This window comes from Erpetoichthys calabaricus, chromosome 12 (assembly GCF_900747795.2).
Source record: "Erpetoichthys calabaricus chromosome 12, fErpCal1.3, whole genome shotgun sequence".
NCBI classification, from domain to species: domain Eukaryota; kingdom Metazoa; phylum Chordata; class Cladistia; order Polypteriformes; family Polypteridae; genus Erpetoichthys; species Erpetoichthys calabaricus.
The window spans coordinates 143,111,674-143,137,433 of record NC_041405.2 but is presented as its reverse complement, the minus strand read 5'-3'; the positions used below and the strand labels follow the sequence as shown (position 1 = coordinate 143,137,433).

The window sequence follows — 25,760 nt, the reverse complement described above, 5'->3', positions numbered from 1 at the left end:
ATGTACAAAAATCTTAATATGAAAGTTTACAATTTAGCTGTATTAGGATTTCTTTTGTGTGAAAGGATCAGATTTAGGCACATTTTCATCAGCCATAATTTATTAAAACTCTTGGAGAACAATCATAGCTTCATATACTGAGTTCATATATTATAGCTAGTTTAATATATCAAATATATTAGAAATTTTATATACAAATATGAGTTTATATTTTCAGCATTTCTACACAAATTTGCAAGAAATATAAATGTAATTCCCTGATTTAGCAATACGGTAATGCTAGTTTGAGTATGGATTTTGCTTCTTTCTCTATTTTTATTCATATTATAGAAATTTCCTCTTTGTTATACTGTATATACACATATGGTGACTATTTTGAAACATCTGTTGAATGCCCCACCCTATTGTCACCTGCCCTCTTTTTTGAGTTCCTTATGCTATGTGACTATAGTACATCATCTTTGGTGGTGGCATTATGTGATAGGATCCCGTTCGTTGATACCATCTGTTCATGATGATCTAGAAGACAAACAAAGGTAGCATTAGTTTCAGTTTTAGCTGTGTCAGAGTATAATGTAAGAAAAAAACATTACAGACAGAAAATCCTTCTGTATGTTTGTACCCACTTTCTATTAGCCAGGTTCAGAACAGCAGCAGGCAAAAAAAACAAGTACTGTATCACCTCCAGACAAATCCATCCATCCATTTTCCAACCCGCTGAATCCAAACACAGGGTCACAGGGGTCTGCTGGAGCCAATCCCAGCCAACACAGTGCACAAGGCAGGAACCAATCCCGGGCAGGGTGCCAACCCACCGCAGGACTCCAGACAAATCACAAGTGGTAATATTACCGATTTGTTTTTTATTTTATAGATTAACCCCAAATCATAATCTGACTGGATAGCACAAAAATAAATATCTCAAACATCACATTTTTGAGATAAAAATAATTATAATTCATTTTATCTCAAATTACCCAGAGACAAACTCAAAATTAATTTGTTTATTTTAACCATCTAAAGCAGAATTCTCTTTTAGTGCATTCATTCTATTCTGCTACAGCAGCTTACAAAATAATGCTTATTTTCAAATACTTAATGTATCCTTCCATACTAAATCCACGCATTTCCGAACACTGGCTATAATTCTACAGCAGGACAATGTTAAACAGAGCTTTAGTTCAGAGCTAAATTAGAAGTAAACCCTGAGTGATAACTATTCACATTATATTAAAGGAAGGTTTATTGAGCTCTATCTCTGACATAAGGAGCAGAAAGCAATAGGGGGACCATCTCCTGGGGGTCTTACTACATTCCCAAACCAGCTTAACAGGCTTTCTCTTAAAGGGGCCGCAGCAGTTCTATTCTGGGGGTTCTATTGTATTGTTCAGCATCAGCATTTTTATTGGCCAGTAAGTATTTCTAAGCTTAGTCTGATACTCTACCAAACTAGGCAATGAAGAAAACACTGGTGGTAATTCCAACAAAGGTAGTTGAAAACAATGCAAGCATTCCATTTTGATGGCTGAGGTTTACATGTTTTGGACAAAGCTGAAATTATTCTGAAATGAGTAGATGGTGCATCTTCAAAATTTCCTGTTTTGGTTTGCTGCTTTATGTACTGGATGATTTCCTAACAGCAAATTCATGTCACAGCCAACTTTAGAACAGAAGAACTTCCAGAACACTGCATGCCAGTAATGAGAAATTGTGAACCTAAGGAATCCTGTGAGAGGAGAGGGCCGTGGCGAAACCCAATTTTAATAAATAATCAGGAGTTCCGGAGTGTTTTAACTTCCACCACTCACTTGAATTTATAGATTATTTATTTATTTATTGATTGTTTGAAGAATTGGTTTGCACTTCACTTTTAGACACTGTTTTGTGTTAAAATAACATCCTTGCTGCCTGTGTGTGTCTTCAGTTGTTTGCACATCATTCTCGGGTACTTTATCAACGGTTCCAGGTTCAAGTGGCTCTTGATATGCAGCCAAGAAATGTGGAGCTAACCCGGACTGTCACAAATCCACACAAATGTAAAACCTTCTTAAAGAAAATATCTGTCAATTTTTTGGACATGGGTAATTTTTTAAGGAAAATAAAGTGTGCACTTTTAGAGAATCCTCCCACTATCACTAAAATGGTGGTGAAAGCTTGGTGCTAATTATGAAATCCATCATTAAGTTTCTAGCGTGGTCAACTGGGAGGTGGAATTGGTTGCATCAAAGCAGTTGGATGTAATCCTGGGTTCATTACAGGTGTCATAGGTCAAATCATAGTTTTCCAAAAAAAAAAAACATTTAATACGCTCACTAACTTAAGCTAACCAAGGACACGCAAACAGAACTGAAGAATGAGCCAAATCTACCTCTTGCGTGAGAAGTTACACAAATTTTAAAATCAAGGAACTTTTTCAGAAAAATCTTAAGCAGATTATGATGACCATTGAAACAATATTCTTGAGACTTTGTAAAATTGCTATTGGTACAAACTTCTCCAAATCTAAAATATTTTCTGGCTCAGTAGGATTTCAATCAATATTAAATTGCCTCAAGAGAAGGTCCACTTTACCATTCTTATCTCTTGACTGATAATAAATGACCAACTCGAGATGAGTCAAAAACAAAGACCACTTAGCTTGTCAGGCATCTAGTCATGTAGCCATTTTTAAGAAAATCAAAGTTTTGTGATAAGTGTAAATGTTGGGTGGGGGAATTCTGCCCCTTCCAACCGATGACACCACTTCTCTAGCAGGAGTGTTACTGCCAGTTCAGTTTCTCATGTTATAGTTTTGTTCTGCAGAAGAAACTTTTTTTGGAACAATAGACACAAGGGAGTAACTTCGCCATGTCAGGGTGGTGCTGTCATAAATCACAGCACCCACACCCGCACTGGAAGCATTAACCTTGACTTAATTTGTATGTCTGAAAGAAAGAGCTGAAGTAATCATTTTCTTAAAGGAATCAAATTAATTTTGAGCTTTCTGAGTCCTTTGAAAAGACTTTGTGGTTAAAGAGGTAATTGGTGAAAAACTGCGTCTAAACTCATTCTCTTATGAACCAATAATAATTATTACAAAAATGTTGTACTTGTTTTCATGTACCACCATGTTTAAAAATGAAACCAAAATATCTGAACATAACTCCAAATGATCACAGGAAAATTCCAGAAGTCATACTTTTACAATCTAACCAAGCCTTGACGGGACCTCCCTGTAAGAACTGAATTGTATGACAACTTTCTTTCAGTTGCCCACAGGCCGCCTGTGGATGCAAAGGACAGGGTGCTGGTGGACTGAGAGAATCTCTACCAGTTACATTCTATTCTTTCTCTGTTTAATGATTTTTAGTATAAAAATGTAAAACCATCTTACCATATACAAGAACATGCCTAACAAACACATAATCAGAAAAATGAGCAAGGAGAGGATGATGATGGCCCAAAATGGAAATGAATACCCCAGCTGCACAACAGGGATCACTTCTGTGGGCAGAAGAAAAAAAAATAAGAATACATTTTATTTAATAAGCAATTTCTTAACATTTACTGTCACCTTACAATGAAAATAACACAGAAAAGTCAGTAAGTTTACATTTCTTTTATAATTTTGAGAAAAGGAGGTGGCCCAGTTGCGGAGGCACTGGTTGTCCAATTTTAAATTTATGCTGAAGATACTGGTGAACTGAAGTAAAAAATTCTCTTGCCTACAGAATAGCGTGCCTCACCATCTTCTTCCTTCCTTCTGACTCTCCAGTCAGGGACGTATGGAAGAGTTTTTGGTTAGGGTGGAAATGGGGGTATAGTTAAGAGGAGGATCGGACCAACTCCTATAGAAGCAGATAACCTCTATATTAATTCTTTGGTCAAGGGGGCTTATAGTATGTTTATACAGCACTATGGATGCTGCAGTAAGGATGGCTACTGCACCTCAAAGTGGATGAAAACCTTTCTGGCAACCTTGCTTTTAAAATTAACTTTCAGATTGAGAATGTTGTGCTAATTTTCACATTGGCTCAGGTTTAAGCCTTGCTAGTTCATGGCTGCAGGTCTACACTGCTTGCTTACGTGTTGCTTTTTCTTGTTCTTCTCATGCTTTTATAATTTTTGTATTGGCCTTCATTATCGGTCCTGTAAGTAGAAGTATAACCGCATGACAAAGTAGCACTCTGCCTAGTGCCAGTTCAAGCCTTGCACCCACTGGTTACAGGATGGGTTCACTGTTTGATGCTTAGACAGTCCACATTGCAATACAGTATTAGTAGCTTGGAGTTTTCTGAGGTAGCCTGTCAACCCTAGAAATGCTGCCACATACGGAGCAGGCAACAGAAAGAGAAACAGAGAGGGAAAGTGTTGAGGAGAGATATGGTGTACAGTATGTCAGCTGTACAATAACTTGAGACAAGACTTGTTCCTGTGGACCAAAGCTGTCATTTCAGTATTTTACTTATATATCCATCCATCTATTTTATGAATCCACTTTTTCTACTGAGATCGACAGGCGGATCGATGTGGCGTCCGCAGTAATGCGGGCGCTGCATCGGTCTGTCGTGGTGAAAAAGGAGCTGAGCCATAAGACAAAGCTCTCAATTTACCAGTCGATCTACGTTCCTACCCTCACCTATGGTCATGAGCTATGGGTAGTGACCGAAAGAACGAGATCGCGAATACAAGCAGCTGAAATGAGTTTCCTCCGCAGGGTGTCTGGGCTCTCCCTTAAAGATAGGGTGAGAAGCTCAATCATCCAGGAGAGGCTCAGAGTGGAGTCGCTGCTCCTCCGCATCGAGAGGAGTCAGATGAGGTGGCTCGGGCATCTGATCAGGATGCCTCCTGGACGCCTCCCTGGTGAGGTGTTCCGGGCATGTCCAACCGGGAGGAGGCCCCGGAGAAGACCCAGGACACGCTGGAGGGACTATGTCTCCCGGCTGGCCTGGGAACGCCTTGGGATTCCCCCGGAAGAGCTAGAAGAAGTGGCCGGGGAGAGGGAAGTCTGGGCATCTCTGCTCAAGCTGCTGCCCCCGCGACCCGACCTCGGATAAGCGGAAGAGGATGGATGGATGGACTTTTTCTACTACGGACATTCAGAAAGAGAAAGAGGTTTGAGCAAAAGTAACTGAGGTACTTTAAAGGTTCATTATCGGCCATACTCATTCCTGTTATTCCAATCACATGCATTTCTGGGGATAAGTAAGGAAAATGGAATGTCTGAGGAAAACCCAGGCCTTTAGAATCCACAAACTCAACACAATGGTTCAGAGGGTGAAGCCTGAAAGGCCCAGAGCTTAGAGAAAGAAATGCTAACCAGTGTGTCACACACTGTCTGTTTATTTATATAAACACATTTAATACATAATAAACCACCTTAGGTAAGGTTAAGCAACTTGAATGTCCTTAACTCTGCTGGAGTTTAAAAAGGATTTAAGGCACATGTAGTAATGATATCCAGTATGTGGTGTGTGGGATTGATTCTGAACAAAGATGATGTAGTGCCAAATACTAATAAAAGAGCAGCAAGGTGGAGTGAATGTCTCAAAGGGGACAATGTTTTAGAAAACTAGCTGTAACAACATGTTTTTCAGTCCTTGAGAAGAAGGCTAAAACATTGGAAAAATGGCCTTTGAGTGGTCCCAAGAATTAAATACGCAGGGTACAGCATGGACAGTGAGGCAGGTACGAGGTTGCAGGGTAACAGTTGCATAGTTGGTTTTGACATTTTTTTCTTTCACCCTTTCAGAAAAGGACCTACGAAGCTATTTGATACCCTTTGTGTTAAGTGATCTGATTTACTACTTTAGTTTTTCCTGGTGTCACTTTTAGCTCTCTTAGTGAAGATCACACTAGTCAGTGTTTAGACTATCTAATGTACCTTCTTCAACAAACAAGCTGTTTGGATCCAGTTGATACAGTCCACCCAGAAGATTTGTAGAGTTGGTTCCTTCTGCAAATATATTCTTGACAGCAGTGCTGTTGACATCACTGCCTGGGGAGAAGACACAGGAGCAGCCCACAATCACAGAGCCTTTTCTGTTAAAGGAAAGAGCCTGGCAGTTAGTAACCTACATTACATGTTGAAGACATATTAATGGAGTGGATATGTCCATAAGTTACGGAATTTCGAAGTAATTTCTCTAAACTTGGGGTGTCCATCTCCGGTCCTGGAGGGCTGCAGTGGCTGCAGGTTTTCATTCTAACCATCTTCTTAATTGGTGACCAGTTTTAGCTGCTTATTAACTTCATTTGTGTTAGTTTTAATTAACTTGAATCATCCCCATAGTTTTATCTTTTGCCTTAATTAGCAACCAAGCAATATGGAGACACAAAATAAGCTGCCACATGAACAGCTCACCTGTGCCCATCACACAATGTGTGAAAATAAAGAAAGGTGAAGGTCTCAGTAAGGTTGATCTCTGAGGTCACCAAAACATTTTGACGGTGTTTTTAGAAAAAACAGTAAATCAACAGTTTTGGAATTGTCTGCTGTGGCAACAACAAGCCAGGGAATTAAATAATGGCTTTAATTAGCAACAACATTCTGCTTCAAAGTAAGAAACTAGTTTGAGTGAAATTGGTTGGAGTTTGAAACTCTGATTTAGCTGGTTATCTGCTGGCTCATTTCACATCTCATATCTGTTTGGCTGCCATTTGATGAAGAAGTGAAAACAGGTCACTAATTAAGAAAAGGGTTAGAATGAAAACCTGCAGCCCTCCAGGACCGGAGCCGGACACCCCTGCTCTAAACTGAATATGAGTCCCTAGGAGGTGTGGGCTTTGCCTTTTGACCCCCGTCCCACCACCTTTATCTTTGCTACCAGATTACTTCACACAGAAACTAAAAGTAGTTAACATGTAAGAGATAGAAATATGACAAAATTATTCATTCCTTTTGTATTCAGATAGTCATAGTGTCTTCTTCTCCCTGCCATTAGAGAGCTGGGGGAAGCTGGCGATCATATTCTTAAGGTATAGACTTAAGAAAATATGATGCTCACTGACAAATGAATCCATCCTGTGGAAGAATAATTTTAGGGTAAAATAGCATTCATCTTAAAGAAATAGAATAAAGGCTTAATAAATGTCAGAAACCTGTTCAGGCACATCAGGAAACCAGATAAATGTGAAATAAACAACAAAATGTACACTGAAATATAAGAATTGGTTTAGGAAAAATATTGAGATGGTCAAGTACCAGAAGACAGGTTGATGTAATATACAGTACAAAATGTACTGAAGGATGACTAAGAAATCAGCAGATGTCCTATAAACAATTGTTATATGCACAGACATTTCAAGGGTGGTGGCACACCTCAAAGGTATAAGAAGAACCACAATCATAATATAACATACTTTTATCTATACAGTACATATAATTCACTAAGTCCATGGCAAGCAAGACGCACGCAAGACCGAGCCCCGCCCACCAACAATTCACTAAGCAGCCGACCATGGCACAAGCACTACAGAGCCAACAATTCACGCGAGAGCGAAAGCATTTGCCAAGAATGTTTTCATTAATCAAGAACGAAAGTCGGAGGTTCGAAGAAGATCACATACCGTCATAGTTCTGACTATAAACGATACCGATTGGCGATTCGGCGGCGTTATTCCCATGACCCGCCGGGCAGCCATTACTCCCACTAGCATGCCTCCACATAAAGTCAAACTTAAAATTGGTTCAGTCGTCATGCTTCTCAGAAACCTCATGCCAGCAAGAAGTCTCTGTAAAGGCACTAGACTGACTGTTCTCAGCATTCACCGCAATGTACTAGAGTGTAAAACAATCGCAGCTGCTACCTCACAAACTGTCCTTATTCGCCGGATTTGCCTGACCCCATCAGATTCAAATTTGCCTTTTACTTTTACATGCAGACAATTTCCTGTTAGATTGGCCTTTGCAATGACAATTAATAAGGCACAGGGCCAAACTTTCAAAAAGATATGCCTGTATCTGCCAAACCCAGTTTTCAGTCATGGACAATTGTATGTTGCTCTCTCCAGAGTTCCATCTTTTCATTCACTAACAGCACACAGGCGCGGGCGCGAGAGAGACACACACACACACACAGGCGTGCGAGAGAGAGAGAGACACACACACAGGCGTGCGAGAGAGAGACACACACACGCACACACACAGGCAAATGAAAGAGAGAGAGAGACACACACACACACACAGGCGTGCGAGAGAGAGAGAGACACACACACAGGCGTGCGAGAGAGAGACACACACACACAGGTGCATGAAAGAGAGAGAGAGACACACACACAAACACACGAGAGAGAGACACACACACGCACACACACAGGCAAATGAAAGAGAGAGAGAGACACACACACACACACAGGCGCGCGTGAGATAGAGACACACACACAGGCGCGAGAGAGAGAGAATCCCTGACCCCATCAGAGTCAAATTTGCCTTTTACGTTTACATGCAGACAATTTCCTGTTCGATTGGCCTTTGCAATGACAATTAATAAGGCACAGGGAAACACTTTCAAAACGATATGCCTGTATCTGCCAAACCCAGTTTTCAGTCACAGACAATTGTATGTTGCTCTCTCCAGAGTTCCATCTTTTCATTCACTCATAGTCGAATCCTCAAACCCACCCCATTTGGACAACTGTGTCTTTCAGGAAGTGTTCACCCATCAATACATAATTATGCAGTGTATGCTACGCCGCGGGTTGGCTAGTTTTATATAAAGCATTTGGGTGTAAACCAAGGAACCAACCAGAGTGAAATGTATGCATTGATCAACACTGTATTTAAATTCAATAATCTATACAATGAACCGCTATCCTTTGTTTTCTCTGATCATTCTGACCAGGCTGTAATGGACTTCATTTGAAGAATGCTCCCCCATGGCATTTTGCTGAGGAGTATTTAAAAGATACCATGAACAGCTTTTCTCCTGCCTGATTACTGAATTGTCCTGTTAGAGGATGTTTCTTTCTTTAATAAGATGTTAAATTTCGACCACAATCCTTACCTGAAATTTGTTACTGTAACATACTTGAAGTTGCTACTCAAGTAGCTATTCGTGAACAAAACGGTGATCTGCAATGGAGGAAACATAAGCAGAGAAGGTAAGGTCACAAAGCAGATTACAGTTTAATGCACTAACTACATTTTGAACTCGAAAAATAACTAGTATGTGAGGCTCGTTGGGAAAACAAGGGTCAAGTAAGGATGAATAGTGTTAACAACCCAATCACTGACAATGAGACAACGCACACTTTCAATAACAATAATGGAGTGGCATCATTATAGAGTGAGATTGCCACCATGTCATGACCAGAAACAGACCAGAAGTGCATACCACATAAAGTCACAGTTGTGACAACATAGAGGTGACGCTCCTGGTCATCCAAAATTAAGAACTGAGGTAAAGAGATTTAGCGAGTGCATTTGGTTAAAATATCCTGATTAAAGAATTATTGGCTTTGTATTTTTAACTATGAGTTTACGGTTTTGCTTTGCAGTTTGATGATATATCAACTTGACAAAGCTGGCCATTATCATTAAACTAGGCAATGCGTTTGGAATATCCATCCATCCATCCATCCATCCATTATCCAACCCGCTATATCCTAACACAGGGTCATGGGGGTCTGCTGGAGTCAATCCCAGCTAACACAGGGCGCAAGGTAGGAAACAAACCCCAGGCAAGGTGCCATCATCTCATGCAACATTTTTGTCCTTCATCTTGGTTAAATGTCTTGTAAAGACCCCAACCTTTAATTGCTTTTTTTAAGTTTTTATTTGTTCCTGACAGTGTTTTCTTGAAGTGACTTATTTAACAAAATTTTAGTAAAAATACATGTGTTTGGGGCATTGTGAACATACGACTGGATGACTTCACATGTGGATTATGCAACATGGATATTTTGATATTTTTTTCTGTCATCAAATGTTGGCCATTATAGACTTATATTCTATCAGACCTTTGATATCTCTGTTCTAAATAAAAAGAGGGGCTTTAAAGAATTCCCTCAGCCATCACTACAAACTGCATGGGGTAAGTAACCTATAAAAAATATACTTTTTGGGTTGAGTATTCCTTTAAAGCAGTTCTGGGTCACATGCACAAATCCTGTCCCTGTACCTTTAGGGATTCAATACATGCATCCTAACTCAAATCATCAATTTTGAGTGTCCATTTAACATAAAATGTACATTTCTGAGATGTGGAAAATAAACCGACTTACTAGGAAATAACACCACGGTTTTCAAACTTTTTTTTGAACAAGTACCACTCCGCAAGGACCAGTAAACTGAAGTACCACTGTCAATGAATTGTTAATTTACGCCCGTGTTGTTTTAAAGAAACAGTCACTATAATCACTATAATGACTATAATTATAACGTTAAAGTGATATTAAACTAATTAAGGAAATGGGTGCCCACGCTAATAAAAGCCGGCTTGGAGTCTTCCACGCATTTACAGTAGTATACTTATACTATATATGATTATATGCAACATATTGGCATTCTAGCAACATCGATTTGTGGAAAATAAGGGACCACACGAGTACCACTTGGCATGACTTGAAGTACCACCAGTGGTACGCGTACCACAGTGTGAAAACCGTGGAAATAACACATACAGACAAAGAGAGAGCATGCAAAATCCAATCTAGGATTTGAAGTTGTCACTCTGGATTGTATAGCAGCAATGCCAAACAAGGCACTACTCTGCAGATCATTATAATATATTTTGTAATTTTACATTATGATGTGATTAAACCAAAAGTTACAAATTAGCTTTTATTTGTACTAAACATCTCCCCCAAACGATTTTCTGTTCCAAACCTTTTGTTGTAAAATGCATATATACAGTTCTATGGATTATATGCTGTACATGTATAAAACACACAGGCGTTATTCACTAAGAACAATAGTCTCACCTCTATAGTGATATTGTATGCCATCTGTTTGTACAAAGATGTTTTGGGATCACTCAGGTCTTGGCTGAAATTTCGGTTTATGATTCTGAACTGTACTGTAAACATCACATAACCAGGTTTCCAGGTAGGCACATTGGTTGATATTACTGTTGTCGCAGTTGAGCTTTTATTTGTGGCTGTTGTTGTTGTTGTCATCATTGCAGTTGTACTCATAGCGTTGGCTGTCGTTTGATATCCTGCATACAAAATTTGCATTACTATTTAAAATGAATGTCAGTTTCACATTCTTTATAGGTTTTCTTTAAGCAGGTCTTACCAAAACACAAGTTAGTTAGTCCTGATTGAAGAACACTGAAATAATAAATCAAATGTCTTTCTATACAGTTACTAAAAATAAACAATAAATAACTTCCGACAAAAAACATGCCTCCACATAATCAACCCCCAAACATGTCTTATTAACTCCACAACTTCTATACATCTGAACATTTCAAGGAACAGACAGAAATATTTGTACTGGCATCAGTTCTTATGGTTTAAGCTTGTGAATAAAAGATTCCTGGCATTGAGGAGACAGCAAAGTCTTTGATTGCTTTTAAAAGAACCCTGAATATGCACTCACCATCCACAAAAACACTATTTGGATCAAGTTTGTAATCGCCCAGAGTCTGAAAGTTGTTTGTAAAGTTCTTTAAGGTTTCATATATATCCGCTGACTGAAGGTTTGCCTTCTCAATAGATGGTCTGAAGTAGAGGATAATTCTGACTGTAGTGTGTGGCTGTTTTTTGGCAGGACTAAGGGAAGAAATCAGGGAGACACATGAATAGTGTACATACCTCAAAGTGGATGTATAATAAGCAGTGTCTTCCAGTTGTGACTTGTTACTTCAACAATGAAAATAAAAAAACAAAGAAGAAACTGATGGCATTCTTTCCATGAGTTGAATGAAGGGCCTACATCTTAAAACTCCTTCCAAAGGTATGCTGTAGCTTGAATCAAGCAGGTATTTTATGAACTATTCAGTTCAATTTATTTTATGCCTGTATAGCACATTTTTTATTTTAATACTTTTAATTAATACTTGTTTGCATGAGTGTTTATTCATTTACTAGTCATATTTTTACTTATTTATATTTTAATTACATTTTATAATCTATTCTCCAACATATTCAGCAACTTGCCCCACAATACATCAGTCCTATAAGAAAGACTCCCCCAATACAGAACATAATGTGAACTGGTTTGTTTAAACATGAAGATATTTTGAACTTTTGGGGTAAGTAGAGTACTAAAAATAAACAACAATGGAACACAGAGCAAGCACACCAAAGGCATTTCAGCCTGGACTTAAAAGAAGAATTGAGGAGTTGTGAAGTGGTAAAACTACCCTTTACACCACAATGCCAGCACAGAGTTGAGACTGTGATACAGCCCAGAATAAAATGCCTGGCATTCACAGTCCCTGAAAAATTAAACTGAATGTTAGAAAAACAAAAAACAAAATACCTGAACCCCAATACAGAGGAATTCACATAGTAGGAGCTTATTGGACTTTTCACAAAAATGTTGTCAATCTGAAAGAGTAAAGAAAGCCAAAGACAGTTAAACCATGATTTTTTTAAATCAAATTGCTTGATTTCCAATCTATGATATTTTTCTATCTGTATATGTGTCTCATCTATCACTCTTTAATGTTTCTATCATAAAATAGTGCCTTTCATATCTATCTATTTCCTCTTGGTTAAGACAGCTACATGGATTTATCTTTTCACCTGTATACAGTACATTTTAATTTTTAAGAGACGCCTTTTTAATGAATTTAAAAAGATACCATACTTGTTCTTGCAGTTTAAAATGGCAGATATGAAGCATTGGTCTATCTGTGGCATAGAAAATCAGACTGGCCATCACAGAGTTGTAGAAAAAGTAAAGGATGTCACTACCAACATTGAAGGCACAGATTAGTAAGAAAAAAGAGCCTGCTCTGTCCTTTCTTAGAAAGCTCCTCTGTGTTATGAGACCAGTCCAACCAGTCATTGATGTGGACCGCTAAGTACGTGTAGCAGTGCACCATCTTCATATCCACTCTCTGAATAGATAGATAGATAGATAGATAGATAGATAGATAGATAGATAGATAGATAGATAGATAGATAGATAGATAGATAGATAGATAGATAGATAGATAGATAGATAGATAGATAGATAGATAGATAGATAGATAGATAGATAGATACTTTATTAATCCCAAGGGGAAATTCACATACTCCCGCAGCAGCATACTGATACAAAAAACAATATTATATTAAAGATTGATAACAATGCAGGTAAAAACAGACAATAACTTTGTATAATGTTAACGTTTACCCCCCCGGGTGGAATTGAAAAATAGTGACCAGGTTCAACAGTGCAGCAAGGGCCAATAAGTAGTTCTTTGGTTTTGCCAGTGTTAAAATGCAGACAATTCATTCTGCACCAAGAAACAAGCGTATGCACCTGATTACTAAACTCTTGCCCACTGATTCAACAAGCTGATTAGAAAGGCAAGGCTCAGTTATGGGACCCACTCTTGGTGGTATTGAAGGAAAGAATAATAATAATAATAATAATTGCTTTTATCATTAAGTAGTAATATTTGATTTTGTGTGGTTTGTGTAAATAAAGCAATATAGGATTATTTAGATAAGTTGTAGCTTTTAAATGAATAAACTGTGTAAGTAAGACTGTAGAGATCCTAACAGAAGGCTAGTGCTGTTTTTTAATTGTGTGTATTCACAGGCGTGTAACACACAAGTGCCTTTTTTGGACAGAAGGTGTTGTCAGCATGTGTGTATGCTTATTTATGAATAGTCATGAGGGATGATGAAAGGTGTAAAAATGTAAAAGAAAATACTAATATAGTGCCCATGAATATTAAAAAACACTATGCTTTAAGCTCTGATAAAATAACCAGTGTGTATGTGTGCTTATAAGGAGATACTAAATAATTGTTTGGGACTTTTCAGTTATCATGTGTTGAGTGCGTGCCTGGGGACCACCTTCCTGGCTCTGCTGGGGTAAGCAATTCCACCCTGGGATGAGTGGGGGGCACTGACACTAACAGTATCTTCTCTTCTCCCAAACACACCTAAAGAAGACACCTAACCGAGCCTCTGATGCCCAGACAAGGTCCCGCCAGTAGACATGCAATAATTTGGCCCGCTCCCAGAAGGTGACATTAGAGGTCAAACTGACACCTGAGATGGACAGAGCTCCTGATTAGCCTGACACTTTCTGTTTTGAGCCCTTTGCAGGCTGTCTTTTCTTTTTGTTGTTTTAAAAGGGGTTACCTGGCTTGTAACCCAACCTTTTTTGGATGTCAACCCTGGTCTGCTTTCCCAGCCATGTTACTTTTGCACATGTGTCTCTGCGACATGCTCTCCCAGATCACAATAGGCATGCTACACCTCCCTGGAAAGGACTGCGGGCAAGGATCTATGCTCTTTCCTGTCGAGGATAATACTGCCTACTCACGATTAACTAAAAAATAAGCAAGTAGGTTTGGAACCAGAAGTTGTGCCATGAGCGGCATGTTTAGGCTTCTGCCAGTTCATGCTGTTGCGCCTCTACCTGCACTTTTAGCTGGCCCACCTGTTACGCAAGCTGCTGTCTGAGTTTCACCAAGTTTACTGGTTTGACCATCCTGCCAACTGTGCCACTTTATACATCTTACTGTAATTAGCTACTGTATGTGGTAATGATCAAAGTAGTCTGACTGGCAAGTAACAAGACCATTGATAAGTTATCAGTTGTCCAATTTATATGTGATATGTGACTTATTTTCCAATACTTTTAGAATATAATGACCTCATTTGGGGTTCTGTGTAAAAGAAAATGATTTTATAACACTTGATGAAACGTTGTTTTGAAGACATAAAGAAAACAGTGTTGGATATGTGAGAGATAGTTTTGAAGACAAATGGAAACGTCATGCTGCCAGGATACAAAAGGAATAGTATTTGTTACGCTTGTCTCCTACAAAATGAGAATTTGTCCCAATGGAGACAAGTCAGATACAAGTATTAAAAGGAAAAAGACTGTACAATATCTTGCATTTCAAAGGAACACCTTAACTAGATTAAGAAGAAGAGACTCTCAATGTACATGGACACCATTGTCAGGCTAGCCATCTATAATAGTATCCCAGTGTTAGCAGGCATCACAAATGGCCTAAGAAGAATGCAACTCTGTAACTATTAAAGGCTAACTACCTGATATGAAGCTTGTTGTACGGACATTGATTTAAATCATTCTGGTTGCATGTTTTCATCTATTTAATTCCTAGTATTTGATTTGTCTGGTCTCTTCACAAAAAAAGGACGCAATATAATATGTCATTATCTTACTGAAACTACCTTGTGTTTTTCTGACACAGAACAAAATTCCTAGTGTTGAAATCATGGTGTTAGTGTTCAAAGTGTCATAGTGGCACATTTTCAGTGTTATTCAGTACAAATGCACTCACCATCTAATACAGTCTTCGCCCACTAAGTTAATTTTCAGTGTAACATACTGTACTTCCTCACTGACCTGAGAGTGCCTTGATCTGAATCTTATAATACACTTGTTGAAAGGAGTGACATTGGGTACCATCACAATGAGCTGAACCTCCATGACAACAGCTACTCCTTGCGTATGACAGCCATCAGAGCAACCAGACCAATAATAGGTATACCCACCTACAGGGATCTGGCCAGTCCTGGCTCTGTACACCTCAGAGAGTGCCGACACTGAAATGGGGAGTTTACAAAGCTCCTCCAACAACAGAGGAAGATGATCATCATCCTGGAGAGACAAGATCTTCCATGTGCCTACCTGGATGGGCGTCCTCAAATTGGGACTCGAGCACTGCCGAGCAGCGGGCGACGCCTTGGGACCACACCAGTTCTGATCCCCGACAGGCAGGACCCCTTTGGCTCTCCAGTGGTTTTGACTCTCTTGGAGATGAGGCTCCCAAGCGCTTTCCCCCATCTCCTTCATAATGCGAGCAGCCTTCCTATTGGCGGCTGCAGGAGACCTACTCCCACGGAGAGCAGAAAGGAGTCCTGTCCGTGACAGATTTTAAAAAACATTTTTGTGTTAACTTTCAAGGAATGCTCCTCCGAGGAATGTAAAAGTGCAGTATGCATTAGGTAACAGTATTTCCTTCTCTGGGAGACCCCTATTCAAGAAAAGGTAATGTAAGTCTATCTATCTATGTATCTCTCTGTTTATCTACTTGTTCAGATAGCATCTGTAAATAAACACATTTTGTTCTCTACATCACTTTAATAATGCTTAATTATACCATTTGTGTCATTGCACAGTTTTAAACAGTTGTCAAACAATTTATAGGTGCCTCAATATTATTTTTTCATCTTAGTGGGATGAAAAATGGATAAAAATTATGGTAAGACATTAGCTTAAATTCAGAGATAGTTATATAGTTGCCTAATTTTTGCGTTTACTTTTTAAAAGATTAAAACAAATCACTAAAGCACAGTCATTTACTGTAAGACAGTTTACTGTACTTCATTTAATAATAAACATGTACAAGTTTGACAATTTATGTACATGTGCAGTTCAAATAATATCACTAAATTAAGAAAACCAGAAAAGGTTTTCAAAACATATTGGCTTAAACTGTTTAGGGTGTCTGAGGTGGGTTGGCACCCTGCCTGGGATTGGTTCCTGCCTTGTGCCCTGTGTTGGCTGGGATTGGCTGTGTTGGCTGGGATTGACAGGGCACAAGACAGGAACTAATCCTGGGCAGGGTGCCAACCCACCGCAGGAATCTTTTATGGTTGTGTCTATCTTTATTTAATACTTTTTAGAGATGCATGGGTTAACATAATCTTGTCATTGCCTTAAAACCACAGTCCAAATTGGTGTCTAGTACTTTTTTCCAGTACTCTAAGGTTCTTCAAGACTTTCAATTACTTCCTGGAATTGAACTTCATCCAAGCTTCTCGAGAAGTAGGACATATTCTTCAAGACCAAAGTCATCAGAGGAGCGAAGAACATCATTCAATACAATATTGACAATATTGCTGATCTCACTTATCCAGTTTGCTGAGACTATTCATGATCCAAGGGAGGAACTTCAAGGTAAATAGGACAAAACTATGTTTAAAATGTTTTAGTTTACAGTATATTATTCACTGACCTTGAGTTATTTCTATCCATACTGATGTACTTTAAAAATGGTCTGAAAATGCCTACACTAATTTCACAAGCTAAATAGTTCAAATCCGGTCAGTCACTTAGTAATATCTTTTTCTGAAGCACAACATGTTTGTTTTTAAATGTATTTTGCCCCCTTCTATGTAGTGTGGGATAGTAACATGGTATCATTCCTGCTGCTTCTGTATCTGCTTCCACCTCTACCAGGAGGAAAGAAAGAGGGCTGTAAAGTGTCCATGAAGCTGTTTATCATTTTGTCAAATTACACAAGGTCAGCATCTAAGAAGGCATGCTCAAAATATGTATGTGTTGCTAACCATGATTTGTTCTTTTTTGGTTTTTTTTAAGTCATGCTGTAGCCTTGAAGAGCACATCAATCAGACTAAGGAGTGACAGCCCTACCTTCTGGCAATTGGGAGAGCAAAAAACAGAATTCATGACTTCTACATTGTATTGGATGGACAGCTTATTCCTTGTCAGGTGAGGTCTTCCCTGTCAGCTTTTGATGAACTTTTTAAAACACATTTCGTGTTTGACATCTCTTATGATGAATCGTTAAAAAGCATCTACACTTTCATATAGACCACCATTTATAATATTGACTCAAGGATCGAAAAGCAAAGCTTATGAACTGAACTCCCAACTGTGACTGGTCAGAATGCATTGTGTTTATTTGTTTTGTCTGCAGATCTATGCAAGGAAATGTCAATTTATTCATCTTAAACTTCACTATGCTTTTTACCCTGGTAGGTTACAGATTGTTTGTGCTTAGAATGGATGTGTTGAGCGATTTTGCTATTTTTTTGGCTTCTGAAAGCATCTTTCAAAAATGCACGTTCATACTGACAGTCCAATTCTGAATGAAAATTCCTTTCCTCCAATTTGTAGATTACAGCCCCCAGTTGACGTTTCTCTGATTGACTTGCCAACATCAAATAAAGTTGATGAGATCAAAGTTTGTACCCAAGAAATGTGTGCATCTCCAATTGCAAAAACGTTTTGGATGTGGTGTTGCCACTAATGTCATAAAATCAGTTGTCAAAAATATAGAGAAATTTGTTCATGACTTGCATGCAGATATAAAGGAAGAAGTGCTAAATCTGCTTCCAGTTGATGGGGGGTTAAAATCCAAGGTACAGGAATACTTTGATCATCATGACAATCCTTTTTCAAATTTTAGCACAGACAGCAAGTGGAATAAATATTTCAATGACAAATGGGGAATGGTGGAACTTGTTGAGATACCTTTAGGCCTGAATTCAGGTATGTATGATCAAGATCCTGTGACTGACAAGTATGTGCCACTGTTAAAAACTCTGAAATTCATATTTTCTAATCTGCAGGTTCTTGAATATATTATGAAGCCCTGTTAAGAAACTGGTGCATAAGAAGATTTTTGTGATGGCACTTACTTTAGAAATCACCTCCTCTTCTCCAAAGAAAAAATGGCTCTTCAAATACAACTCTTCTATGATGGCTTCAATGCAGTTTTAAAGCTCTTAGTCAATGATGTCAAAGTACTTGAAATTGCTGCGATTAAAATACCTTTTTTATGATGAGGAACAATATGGGGTTGCACACATTTCTTGGGTATGTTGAGTCATTTAGCTGTACTTTTTCTGCCTCTTTTACCTAGTTGACAAACCAGCCTCACAGTCTCTTAATACTGATGATGATCCAGGGGTCACTTAACATGATAAAGTACTGAAATTATAGTTTACAGAACATTTGACAAGAGAAAGAAAGGAAGGAGCATGCAGGAAGAAAGACAAAAGAGGTGCATTAAGGTAGGCAAGTGATAGATAATTAACCTCTTTAGATCTGGGGTACATTTTGCAATAGACAGAGTATAAAGCCTTATAGCAACAGGTTAACAGTTGCAAATTCACCAGGAGTGGAACACCAGATATAATTAGAGTACTATGTTAGAGTTACATTTAGTGTGAAAAAAATGTCACTTGTAACTTTCAGTTCATAACATAATTTACTTGTACTTATTTATCCAGGGAAAGAACATGGAGCCAGATAAACATGACTTTAAAAGAGTATGTGTTGCCACGTTTCCCCTTATTTCCTTCTCAGAATATGATTCCACTAATATCATACTGAACTATACCTACTGAATGCTTTTATCCAACATTTCAGGAAAAAAGCTACATAAATGATCTTTCTTGGATGCAGAAAACAAATCATAAAGGTTCTCATGCTATCCTATCTTTTTTGTCCCATACAGGAGTCTGTTGCAGTTCTTTCTAGAAGGATACTCACCAGTGATGCTATGGTGGCTGATACATTTTTGTAAAGAGCAGAAGATGCATTGTTCAGGCTAAGACTGAAATTCAGGTTTGTGATTGTGAAATTGAGAAAGAAGGGCACTGTTGTAGACATAGGAGAACCTGAAGAAAGGACATAATGTATTTAATATTTTTCTTTTTAAAGGATTTTTTTTTCTCCAGTCATATATCTATGCTGTTACTCAAAAAAGCCAGGACACAGAATGCATTTTAAATCCCACCCAGGTGCTACTTTTAAGTCAAAGGAGGTTACACTTAAGATTTACAGTTTGTACTGCTGCCTTGCAGTAAGAAGACCAGGATTCATATCCCGGGTCCTCCCTGCATGGAGTTTGCATGTTCTCCACTTGTCTGTTGTTGGGGTATGTGTGTGTGTTTGCCCTGCGATGGACTGGCACCCTGTCCAGTGTGTGTTCCTGCCTTGTGCCCGATGCTGGCTGGGATAGACAGACCCCCATGACCCTGATCAGGACTAAGCGGGATAGTAAATGACTCAATGACTGACTTATTTTCGAAGAAGCAGAACAGTGCTCCTCATGCTTGCTACCTACCTACGCAAAATGTAGGTTTTATCTTCTATAATTGAAGGGTACCTAGGTGTCATCTTTTCTCCTGCATAACTTTATTCAATTGAACATTAAAAATTACAGAAGCACAGTTAAACAAAGTCTTTAGAGTTAATCAATCAAAGAATAATGAAGAACTATGATAGAAAACATTTGAAGAACTTACTTGTGCTCAGAGATGATGAAGATGCTACAGTAAGAGCATTTGTTGGAAATGAACTATTTGGAACAGAAGCTGATGAGTTCGCTGTAGTGATTGAAGTAGCAGGTGATAAAGTAGCTGAAGCTGATGAAGTAGCTGTATTTGATAAACTAGTTTCTGAAGAGGCTGCTGTAATAGAACTCTTAGTTGATCCTAATGATGACAATGTATTAAATGGTGGTGAGGTCATGATTGTACTTTGTTGGGGGACATACATGGAGGATGTTACACTTGGTGCAAATGTAGATTCTCCTGTTGTTATACCAGTAGTGTTAATGTGGGTAAAATTATGAATATTTGATGTTTCTGTTGTAATGGATCTTCTTGTACTCGATTCATCAAATTTGTAATTACTTGTAACTGATTGTTCTGTTGTAAAATAACTTTCAGAAATATCACTGATGTTTGATTGCCCTGCAGTAAAGTCATTATGACCTAAATTCATAGGTGTGGGTAAAAAATTGGTCTTCAATTCTTTAGTGGTGTTACCATTAATGCTTGATTCATCTAAAGTCACAATGTTAGCTGGCTCTACAGTTGTGGCATAATTACCACTTGATTCATCTGTGGGAAAATCACTAGTCTCATCATCATCATCATCTGTGGGAATATCACTGCTGCTCATTTTCGATGTTGTGGTGAAATTTCTTTCTAATGTTTCTTCAGTAGTGAGTTCACGGTTATTTGTCTCTGTTGTCATAAACTTATTTGTATTTACCTCATAACTTGTTGTGAGAGTGTGGGTGATTGATACCTCTGTGGTGATGTCTTTATTTTCCTTGTTATCTGTGTTGGAATCACTATTTGTTGATTCATATGGTGGGAGAGAATCGTCACTACCATACAATGGTGTTGTGGTAAAACTGTGGCTGTTTGCTTCATTTGTGTTAGCTGGCTCTTCCGTTGTGACATAATTACCACTTGATTCATCTGTGGGAAAATCACTAGTCTCATCATCATCAAATGTGGGAAAATCACTGCTGCTCATTTTCGATGTTGTGGTGAAATTTCTCTTTAATGTTTCTTCAGTAGTGAGTTCACGGTTATTTGTCTCTGTTGTCATAAACTTATTTGTTTTTCCCTCATAACTTGTTGTGAGAGTGTGGGTGATTGATACGTCTGTGGTGATGTCTTTATTTTCCTTGTTATCTGTGTTGGAATCACTATTTGTTGATTCATATGGTGGGAGAGAATCGTCACTACCATACAATGGCGTTGTGGTAAAACTGTTGCTGTTTGCTTCATTTGTGTTAGCTGGCTCTTCCGTTGTGACATAATTACCACTTGATTCATCTGTGGGAAAATCACTAGTCTCATCATCATCATCATCTGTGGGAATATCACTGCTGCTCATTTTCGATGTTGTGGTGAAATTTCTCTTTAATGTTTCTTCAGTAGTGAGTTCACGGTTATTTGACTCTGTTGTCATAAACTTATTTGTATTTACCTCATAACCTGTTGTGAGAGTGTGCGTGATTGATACGTCTGTGGTGATGTCTTTATTTTCCTTGTTATCTGTGTTGGAATCACTATTTGTTGATTCATATGGTGGGAGAGAATCGTCACTACCATAGAATGGCTTTGTGGTAAAACTGAGGCTGTTTGCTTCATTTGTGTTAGCTGGCTCTTCTGTTGTGACATAATTACCACTTGATTCATCTGTGGGAAAATCACTGGTCTCATCATCATCAAATGTGGGAAAATCACTGCTGCTCATTTTCGATGTTGTGGTGAAATTTCTCTTTAATGTTTCTTCAGTAGTGAGTTCACGGTTATTTGTCTCTGTTGTCATATACTTATTTGTATTTACCTCATAACTTGTTGTAAGAGTGTGCGTGATTGATACGTCTGTGGTGATGTCTTTATTTTCCTTGTTATCTGTGTTGGAATCACTATTTGTTGATTCATATGGTGGGAGAGAATCGTCACTACCATACAATGGCGTTGTGGTAAAACTGAGGCTGTTTGCTTCATTTGTGTTAGCTGGCTCTTCTGTTGTGACATAATTACCACTTGATTCATCTGTGGGAAAATCACTCGTCTCATCATCATCAAATGTGGGAAAATCACTGCTGCTCATTTTCGATGTTGTGGTGAAATTTCTCTTTAATGTTTCTTCAGTAGTGAGTTCACGGTTATTTGTCTCTGTTGTCATAAACTTATTTGTATTTACCTCATAATTTGTTGTGAGAGTGTGCGTGATTGATACGTCTGTGGTGATGTCTTTATTTTCCTTGTTATCTGTGTTGGAATCACTATTTGTTGATTCATATGGTGGGAGAGAATCGTCACTACCATACAATGGCGTTGTGGTAAAACTGTTGCTGTTTGCTTCATTTGTGTTAGCTGGCTCTTCCGTTGTGACATAATTACCACTTGATTCATCTGTGGGAAAATCACTAGTGTCATCATCATCATCATCTGTGGGAATATCACTGCTGCTCATTTTCGATGTTGTGGTGAAATTTCTCTTTAATGTTTCTTCAGTAGTGAGTTCACGGTTATTTGTCTCTGTTGTCATAAACTTATTTGTATTTACCTCATAACTTGTTGTGAGAGTGTGCGTGATTGATACGTCTGTGGTGATGTCTTTATTTTCCTTGTTATCTGTGTTGGAATCACTATTTGTTGATTCATATGGTGGGAGAGAATCGTCACTACCATAGAATGGCTTTGTGGTAAAACTGAGGCTGTTTGCTTCATTTGTGTTAGCTGGCTCTTCTGTTGTGACATAATTACCACTTGATTCATCTGTGGGAAAATCACTCGTCTCATCATCATCAAATGTGGGAAAATCACTGCTGCTCATTTTCGATGTTATGGTGAAATTTCTCTTCAATGTTTCTTCAGTAGTGAGTTCCCTGTTATTTGTCTCTGTTGTCATAAATTTATTTGTTTTTCCCTCATAACTTGTTGTGAGAGTGTGCGTGATTGATACGTCTGTGGTGATGTCTTTATTTTCCTTGTTATCTGTGTTGGAATCACTATTTGTTGATTCATATGGTGGGAGAGAATCGTCACTACCATACAATGGCGTTGTGGTAAAACTGTTGCTGTTTGCTTCATTTGTGTTAGCTGGCTCTTCCGTTGTGACATAATTACCACTTGATTCATCTGTGGGAAAATCACTAGTTTCATCATCATCATCATCTGTGGGAATATCACTGCTGCTCATTTTCGATGTTGTGGTGAAATTTCTCTTCAATGTTTCTTCAGTAGTGAGTTCACGGTTATTTGTCTCTGTTGTCATAAACTTATTTGTATTTACCTCATAACTTGTTGTGAGAGTGTTGGTGATTGATACCTCTGTGGTGATGTCTTTATTTTCCTTGTTATCTGTGTTGGAATCACTATTTGTTGATTCATATGGTGGGAGAGAATCATCACTACCATACAATGGCGTTGTGGTAAAACTGTTGCTGTTTGCTTCATTTGTGTTAGCTGGCTCTTCCGTTGTGACATAATTACCACTTGATTCATCTGTGAAAAAATCACTCGTCTCATCATCATCAAATGTGGGAAAATCACTGCTGCTCATTTTCGATGTTGTGGTGAAATTTCTCTTTAATGTTTCTTCAGTAGTGAGTTCACGGTTATTTGTCTCTGTTGTCATAAACTTGTTTGTATTTACCTCATAACTTGTTGTGAGAGTGTGGGTGATTGATACGTCTGTGGTGATGTCTTTATTTTCCTTGTTATCTGTGTTGGAATCACTATTTGTTGATTCATATGGTGGGAGAGAATCGTCACTACTATACAATGGCTTTGTGGTAAAACTGTGGCTGTTTGCTTCATTTGTGTAAGCTGGCTCTTCTGTTGTGACATAATTACCACTTGATTCATCTGTGGGAAAATCACTCGTCTCATCATCATCAAATGTGGGAAAATCACTGCTGCTCATTTTCGATGTTGTGGTGAAATTTCTCTTTAATGTTTCTTCAGTAGTGAGTTCATGGTTATTTGTCTCTGTTGTCATAAACTTATTTGTATTTACCTCATAACTTGTTGTGAGAGTGTGCGTGATTGATACCTCTGTGGTGATGTCTTTATTTTCCTTGTTATCTGTGTTGGAATCACTATGTGTTGATTCAGATGGTGGGAGAGAATCGTCACTACCATAGAATGGCGTTGTGGTAAAACTGTGGCTGTTTGCTTCATTTGTGTTAGCTGGCTCTTCCGTTGTGACATAATTACCACTTGATTCATCTCTGGGAAAATCACTCGTCTCATCATCATCAAATGTGGGAAAATCACTGCTGCTCATTTTCGATGTTATGGTGAAATTTCTCTTTAATGTTTCTTCAGTAGTGAGTTCACGGTTATTTGTCTCTGTTGTCATAAACTTATTTGTATTTACCTCATAACTTGTTGTGAGAGTGTGGGTGATTGATACGTCTGTGGTGATGTCTTTATTTTCCTTGTTATCTGTGTTGGAATCACTATTTGTTGATTCATATGGTGGGAGAGAATCGTCACTACCATACAATGGCGTTCTGGTAAAACTGTGGCTGTTTGCTTCATTTGTGTTAGCTGGCTCTTCCGTTGTGACATAATTACCACTTGATTCATCTCTGGGAAAATCACTCGTCTCATCATCATCAAATGTGGGAAAATCACTGCTGCTCATTTTCGATGTTATGGTGAAATTTCTCTTTAATGTTTCTTCAGTAGTGAGTTCACGGTTATTTGTCTCTGTTGTCATAAACTTATTTGTATTTACCTCATAACTTGTTGTGAGAGTGTGGGTGATTGATACGTCTGTGGTGATGTCTTTATTTTCCTTGTTATCTGTGTTGGAATCACTATTTGTTGATTCATATGGTGGGAGAGAATCGTCACTGCCATACAATGGCGTTGTGGTAAAACTGTTGCTGTTTGCTTCATTTGTGTTAGCTGGCTCTTCCTTTGTGACATAATTACCACTTGATTCATCTGTGGGAAAATCACTAGTTTCATCATCGTCAAATGTGGGAAAATCACTGCTGCTCATTTTCGATGTTGTGGTGAAATTTCTCTTCAATGTTTCTTCAGTAGTGAGTTCACGGTTATTTGTCTCTGTTGTCATAAACTTATTTGTATTTACCTCATAACTTGTTGTGAGAGTGTTGGTGATTGATACCTCTGTGGTGATGTCTTTATTTTCCTTGTTATCTGTGTTGGAATCACTATTTGTTGATTCATATGGTGGGAGAGAATCGTCACTACCATACAATGGCGTTGTGGTAAAACTGTGGCTGTTTGCTTCATTTGTGTTAGCTGGCTCTTCTGTTGTGACATAATTACCACTTGATTCATCTGTGAAAAAATCACTCGTCTCATCATCATCAAATGTGGGAAAATCACTGCTGCTCATTTTCGATGTTGTGGTGAAATTTCTCTTTAATGTTTCTTCAGTAGTGAGTTCACGGTTATTTGTCTCTGTTGTCATAAACTTGTTTGTATTTACCTCATAACTTGTTGTGAGAGTGTGGGTGATTGATACGTCTGTGGTGATGTCTTTATTTTCCTTGTTATCTGTGTTGGAATCACTATTTGTTGATTCATATGGTGGGAGAGAATCGTCACTACTATACAATGGCTTTGTGGTAAAACTG

At 38.4% G+C, this 25,760-nt stretch overlaps 1 protein-coding gene across 1 annotated transcript; it reads right to left on the bottom strand.

Annotated features, from left to right (window-relative positions):
* On the bottom strand, window positions 1–20,403 carry LOC114662782 (mucin-16-like). The gene is made up of 9 exons (XM_051935300.1): window positions 20,131–20,403; window positions 19,373–19,500; window positions 12,410–12,477; window positions 11,525–11,697; window positions 10,903–11,138; window positions 8,985–9,052; window positions 5,864–6,021; window positions 3,374–3,480; window positions 1–519 (listed from the first exon to the last, which is right to left on the bottom strand). Exons 1-9 carry the CDS (start codon window positions 20,381–20,383, stop codon window positions 433–435), a joined length of 1,278 nt encoding a protein of 425 aa, XP_051791260.1. The 5' UTR covers window positions 20,384–20,403; the 3' UTR covers window positions 1–432.
* Window positions 20,404–25,760: the final 5,357 nt, after the last annotated feature.